Source organism: Cebus imitator, unplaced genomic scaffold (genome assembly GCF_001604975.1).
Source record: "Cebus imitator isolate Cc_AM_T3 unplaced genomic scaffold, Cebus_imitator-1.0 Scaffold55, whole genome shotgun sequence".
NCBI lineage: Eukaryota > Metazoa > Chordata > Mammalia > Primates > Cebidae > Cebus > Cebus imitator.
Genome location: NW_016107370.1, coordinates 6,361,614 through 6,368,585, shown reverse-complemented (window position 1 = coordinate 6,368,585; position 6,972 = coordinate 6,361,614). Strand labels below are relative to the sequence as shown.

Below are 6,972 nucleotides of genomic sequence, written 5' to 3'. Positions count from 1 at the left end.
GCATACCTGTATTCCTAGCAACTTAGAAGACTGGAGTGGATGGACTGCTTGAACCCAGAAGTTTGCGGCTACCGTGAGCTATGATCACACTGCTGCATTCCAGCCTGGGTGACAGAGCAAGACCCTGTCTCTAAAAAGAATTTAAAAATTAAAAAAATGTCCATTGCATGCCATAAAGCCTCTGATCTCCTACCCCACTTACCTTTCCAGGCTCTTTCATTTCTTTCTCTACTGGTCCTCTTCTTTCTGGAACTTTCTCTATGACCTACTAACTTCTAATCTTCCTTCAGTTCGCACCTTAAACATTGTTTTTTTTCCGGAAGATCCAAGGACTGACTTCAGTGCTCTGAGGGTGTAGGGAAATAAACAAAATGTTTTTTCTATTCTCTTACTGAATAATTCTCCAAAAAAAAAAAAAAAAAAAAAGCCAGGCATGGTGCCTCATGCCTGTGGTCCCAGCTACTTGGGAGGATGAGGCAGGAGCATCCCTTGAATTCCAGAGGTCAAAGTTTTGTAAGCCATGTTCATGGCACTGCACTCCATTCTGAGCAACAAAATGAAAGCCTGTCTCAAAAAAACAAAAACCACAGAAGACTTCTGTGACCTCTGGTCACCAACCAGGAAGTGTGTAGAGATTTCTCCCCAAAACAATCAGTCATTCAAATCTGTAGTAGAGGATTCCTAATGGGATACCAGCTGGGTATCCACTAATTCAGTTCAATTCTGATACTACTTATCTGGAAATAGCATCAGCTCCCACAGGTGAAGGGCTCAGCCCCGCAAGACTTCCCCCAACCAGAAACACCAGTCACAACTGATAGGTTGTCTCCTGTGTTTCTGTCCAGTTGGCTATACATTGGGGTTTTCGTGACCCCTTCCTCAGATTTGGTTAATGTGCTAGAATGGCTCACTGAGCCTGGGGAGAGGTGCATGGGAGGAGTGTGGAGCTCCCCTTCCCTCTCTGGGCACCACCCTCCGGGAACCTGGTGCACAGCAGATGCCTGGTCTCCCCACTCCATGGGCGTTCATGGGGTGCTTCTGTCTCTCTTTTGTGTTGGGTACCCTGCTTCTTGCCTCACATGACATCATCTTTCTCTATCAACCACCTCACATTGGCTGTTTAGTGAAATAGCTTTCTAAAAAAAAAAACAGGGCCTAGAAGTCAAATTTGTTGTGACTTTGCATATTTGAAAATGTTTTTCTTTGTAATTTTCTCCATTTTCAAAATCCCATTTAGCATTGTTTTTGTGAGTCTTTTAGGGGAAAGAGTGAAGGTCTATCGGTAATCACGGTCTCAACCCCGAGGCAGTAGTTTCACTTTTACTTGTCTTTCCAGCCCGAGAATCAGCTCCTTGCGCGCAGGGACTGTGTCTCTCACCGCAGTGTTCTCAGCACCTAGTATAGGGTCTCGCTTTCATGCTCAACATAAATCTCAAACCAAAAAAGCCTTGACTGTCGTTTGACTGCTTGAGATGCTGGAGTGGATGTTTTTAAGCTGTTATAACACTAAGGCTGTGAGCAATACCTATTTTGTTCTGCTTATGGTTTGAACTTATTAACTGGACAAATACTTTGTTATCTTTCTGGCAGGCCCTGGGCTGTCCAGTGGTGCAGAGCACACACATTCTGTTCTCACGGCATACTGATATTTACAGAGTTTTTGTTATATTCATCCTTAGAGCAGACTAGAAGATGTCTTATAAACTATTTATTAGAGACCTAGGTACCTTGAAATAGTCTTTTTTTTGAGACAGAGTCTCGCTCCATTGCCAGGCTGGAGTGCAGTGGCACGACGTTGGCCTATTACAACCTCTGCCTCCTGGGTTCAAGCGATTCTCCTGCCTCAGCCTCCCGCGTATTTAGGACTACAGGCATGAGCCACCATGCCCAGCTAATTTTTATATTTTTAGTGTAGATGGGGTTTCACCATGTTGGCCAGGATGGTCTTGCTCTCTTAACCACATGATCCATCCGCCTTGCTGGGATTATAGGTGTGAGCCACCGTGCCTGGCCACCTTGAAATACACTTGTACTATTGGATGTACTAAAAGCTCTCTCTTTATCTTGCAGGTGGTCACCATGGGCCTTTTCCGTACTATTGCTTTGTTTTACCTTGGAAGTTTTGACAGCATAGTTCGTCGCTGTATGATGCAGAGAGAAAAATCTGAAATTGCGAATAAAACTGCCTAATTCTTCTTACCCTTGGAAGAAGACTGTTTCCAAATAATTTGAACAGCTTGCTGCTAAATGGGACTCAATTTTTGACCAATAGACACTTATATATTGTTTTTGAATATCACATTGGACCAGTGCTCTTCAGAAATGTGGCTGCAAGCAAGGAGCTAGAAGTTCACCTCCTGACAATATTATTAGTACTATGCAAATATGGAATAAGAGACCATTTGATTTCCTAGGCTTTGAGGTAGAGAGGTGATGGTATGAGAATTAATAGCATGTCAACAAGGTAAAGAACAGGATTCCAGAATGATCATTCAATTTTTTTCTATTTATTCTTTTTTGCCCCCCCTAGAGATTAAGTCCAGAAATGTACTTTATGACACATAAAGAAATCTTGAGGACTTCCTTTAAACCTTCCATAAAAAACAGTTTTGGGTTTCTAGGGTTTTTTTTTTCTTTTTAACTTGGTGTATTTTATTCAAGATAAGTTGGACCCATTGCCAGCGAGTCTGAATGTCACTAACAGCTCTGTGTTGTGCTCAGCACTCACTCTGCTGCTGGTGAAAACTCATGACTTCTCTCTCTCTTTGATCCCATAAAGATACGAGGGGGATGAGAGAGGGCAGTGCAATGGGAGGTAAAGAGATGTTTTCTAGTTGGAAAAGCAATGCTTTCTTGTCTTTAGACTGAAATGCTTAGGGAACGTTTCATTTCTCATTCATCAGGAAAGGCAGCCTCCTTAAATGTTTTCAGAAGAGCGATAAAATCTAGAAACTTCAGAATTTACAATTCCTTCAATAGCCATGATGACCTGAAGTTCACCTACTCCATTTTAGCCTCCATTTGTTCTTCCCATCTCTTCCTTTCCAATTTTGCTTATACTGCTGTAATATTTTTGTAAAAAAAAAAGAAAAGAAAAAAAAAGGGAGAAGAAAAAAAAGACCAGCTAAAATTTTTTTGACTTGACTTTTTAACTTAATTCATGAATTAATTAAAACAAATGAAAAAATTAAAAAGTGTGACATTTTTCTCAGAGCACATATGTAGCTTTTAGGAAGGGCTGATGATAATAAGACGTTTACCCATTAAGAAAAAAAGGCTGATTTTGAAGAGGCTCGCTTTTGAAATAAAATGATCACCTGTTCTTTCTGTGACTCTCCCGCTGAGCCTGCAGGCATCATCTTCATACCACGTGCTAAGGAAGCCCACTCATTACTGTAACTCTGTAGCCCTGGAGGCCCTCTTGGCCCCTGCATGATGTTTCCAGGTTATGGGATCTGTGTTCGTTGGATTTCTACAGCAAGTGCCTCTGATGAGTGTTAGCCAGCATTCCCTGTTGCATCCTGTTTGTCGTTCGTACTCATCCTCCTTGCATATGTGGTAGCACATTCCGTTCACTTCGGTGAGAAAAGACCTCTGTTTTTGAAGAGGAAACTTTCTTAAATTGTAAAATAAAACTTAAAAAACAAAAACTCTATACAAAAATTTAAGACCTAAAAATTATAGCAAACCTTTTTTTGCTCCTTTTTGAAGCTCTTGACTTTAAATGATTTAACTTTTTAAAGATGTTTTATGGCTTTAACCCATGGTATCTTTTTATTAAGATCTGAAAATAGCATATTTAAATACTAATAGGTAGAGAATAAATTATTGTTTAATGTACAAATTGCCTGGAATGATTTCATTGCAGCTTATGAGGTTGGGTTGATGCCAAAATGGTTTCATAAATCTTTCAGTCTTTTAGAGCCAAAGTTTACAGATTAAATTGAGTTGCATTGTACAGCTGCTAAAATGGAATCATAGCTTTTCATAATTTGCAGAAAACAATTACATTAATGTCTAGATGTTTCTCAATTTTATTCTTTTCTCATAAATGTTCCTTGAATGTTGGCACCTTCTACTGCTGATCTATATTAGAATCTAGTCCAAGATGGTGTCTGATTTAATAACATTAGTTATTTCAATATATTTTTTTCAAATTATCCTCATAGAACCTGTCACCTCCAGTGAGACTGTAATCTACTACCTGAATAAATGTAAGAGTGCCTGTTAAGAGCCCTTGTTTTGGGGCAGAAGACAATTGTCCCTATCCCAATTACCACTAAAATATGAGATCAGATTTGTGGAGACCATCATGTCAGGGAAGAAATTTCCTTGTCAGAGACGTTAAAGGGCTGCAGTCCCTTACCAAAAAACTTGGAAATCTAAGTTAGTTTTTTTTGTTTTTTTGTTTTTTTGTTTTTGTTTTTTCTCAATTTGATACCGTAATTCATTTAGCAGCAAAAGCAGACTTGAACGGATGTGAGAATATTGTACTTTTTATTTATGCTACTTCATTGTGACTGTTAATTTTCCCTGAAGAAATATCCATGGATTTGATTATAGGTATTCCCCTAGATGCTGTGGAGGTGTTTTGTAATAATCAAAATATGCCCATATTGCCTTTTTTATTTGTTTGTTTGTTTGAGACAAAGTTTCACTCTGTTGCCCAGGCTGGAATGCAGTGGTGTGATATCGGCTCACTGCAACCTCCACCTCCTGGGTTCAAGCAATTCTGCTGCCTCAGCCCCCTAAGTAGCTGGGATTACAGGCATGCACCACCACGCCTGGGCAATTTTTTCATTTTTAGTAGAGATGGGGTTTCACCATGTTGGTCAGGCTGGTCTCGAACTCCTGACTTTGTGATCCGCCTGCCTCAGCCTTCCAAACTGCTGGGATTACAGGTGTGAGCCACTGTGCCCAACCCATATTGCCTTTTTAAAACCCCAAAGATTATGAATTCTGAAACACATCCAGCCCAAAGGGCTTTGGATAAGGGGTTGTAGGCATTTAAGGAGCCTCCCACAATGGGCTGACTTCATCCAAAACATGAAAATATTACAAAGCAAATTCTATTTTTTATATTTTTTGGTTCAATGCTTGAACAACTTGTTTTTCTGCTGGGGGGAAAAAAAACCTTGAGTGTGATTGTTATGGAGACTAATGACTTTGTTTTTTTAAAGGATCACATTGATTCAACACCTTCTATTCGACCCAGAAGTGGATAAATATTACCTATGGCAGTAAATGTTTAATTATAATTCTGTTTAAATGTTGGCTTTCTGTATGTAGCCAAGAACAGCTCATTTCGTGAATTTCAGTTTTTAAATGCCTGCTTTTTAATTTGGTTGTATTATTTTATTATAATGTATTTGTAAGTATATTAAAAAATTAACATCATTCAACCATAAAAATCCTCAAATATGTTCAAGGACTTAATAATTGAAAAATATATAGAAAACAATCCTTATTTCTTTTTACAAAAACAAAATCATGGAAATTATTCTTTCTTTTTTTAAATTTTTTTATTATCTTTTTTAATTCTATTTTTTTAATAGAATAAATTATTTTATTCTATATATTTAATTCTAAATCTTTATCTGGGCTGGGTGCAGTGGCTCATGCCTGTAATCCCAGCTCTGAGGCCGAGGCAGAGAATCATGAGATCAGGAGTTTGAGACCAGTCTGGCCAACATGGTGAAACTAAAAATACAAAAAATTAGCTGGGCATGGTGGTGAGTGCCTGTAATCCCCTACTCAGGAGGCTAAGGCAGGAGAATCACTTGAACCTGGGAAGCAGAGGTTGCAGTGAGCTGAGATTGTGCCACTACACTCCAGCCCAGGCAACAGTGCGAGACTCCGTCTCACAAACATATATATATTTATCTGGATCTGTCAGACCATATATTATTGATAGTTGCAAGTGAAATTTTGAGAGGTTGTTTCTAGTGTTTAGATGATGGAAACATTTTGGTAATATTGCTTCAGTTCAAAGAATTATATCTTTTTCTAGAAGAAAGCAACATCATTTTTTTTGCTAAATTATATAAACATTTAATTACATCATGTTCTAACTCACTTGAAGCCACTTATTCATACTCTTTGACATAAGATACTTTGTATATTTCTCATTTCTTTTAGTTCTTAGAGAGTCAGCTTTAAAAAGTACCTGCCGACCATAACCTTCCATATTCTGGACTAAATCTTGCTGTTCGGGTTATACTGCAGTGCAGTGACTGTGGATTTGCTATTTTGAAGGGGAGATAGTAGCTATTATATTTTACAATTGCTTGATATGATAACTCTAAAGACTTTTTCATTGACAAAAGTGCACATAGCTATTTTGATACACAATAGAAGTTGTGTTTGCTGCTTTAGAAGCTTTTGTGGCAGAATTGTAACCTAATTTTCATACCTTGTATTTCTGAATCACAACAAAAAAAATAAATGGGAACAAGACTTACAGATTTGAAAACTTATTTTTCTGGAAATTCGTGTAACAGACCATTTAAGCAAAACATAAATGCTTTTAATTATGTTATTCTGACTTTGCATCTAAGCATTTCACCAGGCCTAATTTTTATCATTTTTTAGAAGTAATATTTTTGGAGTAAATACGTGGTGTTCTGAGCTCTTGTTTCCCGTATGTTCTTTGTGTCACTATGATGTGGGATATATGAGTAGAAGTTTAAGAAATGTGAATTTAGCAAAATTTCTTAAATAATTATGTTTTCTATACCAATATGTTTCTCATGCCTTAAACTAAATTAACCTGCATATTCCAACCATGTAATATTGCCTAGATCCTGACAGGCACCAAATTATACAAGACTGATATGGAAAAGAACACACCTTCATATTTATCAGTTCGTAAACAGAAACGTTTTGGAGTATTGCGAAGAGATTTCTTGGACATTGTGGTTTGCACACTTAAACTTTTTCTTTTTTCTTTTCTTTCCTTTTTTTTTTTTTTTT

At 37.8% G+C, this 6,972-nt stretch overlaps 1 protein-coding gene across 3 annotated transcripts in view; it reads left to right on the top strand.

Annotated features, from left to right (window-relative positions):
- The window catches only part of KDSR (3-ketodihydrosphingosine reductase), a 40,998-nt gene extending 37,804 nt beyond the window's left edge, over nt 1-3,194 (top strand). For all 3 annotated transcript variants that reach the window (XM_017528873.2, XM_017528871.2, XM_017528874.2), the window contains one exon: nt 2,071-3,194. In XM_017528873.2, coding sequence (XP_017384362.1) covers nt 2,071-2,190 — 120 coding nt within the window. In that variant the 3' untranslated portion in view covers nt 2,191-3,194. The remainder of the gene's footprint in view (nt 1-2,070) is intronic.
- Nucleotides 3,195-6,972: the final 3,778 nt, after the last annotated feature.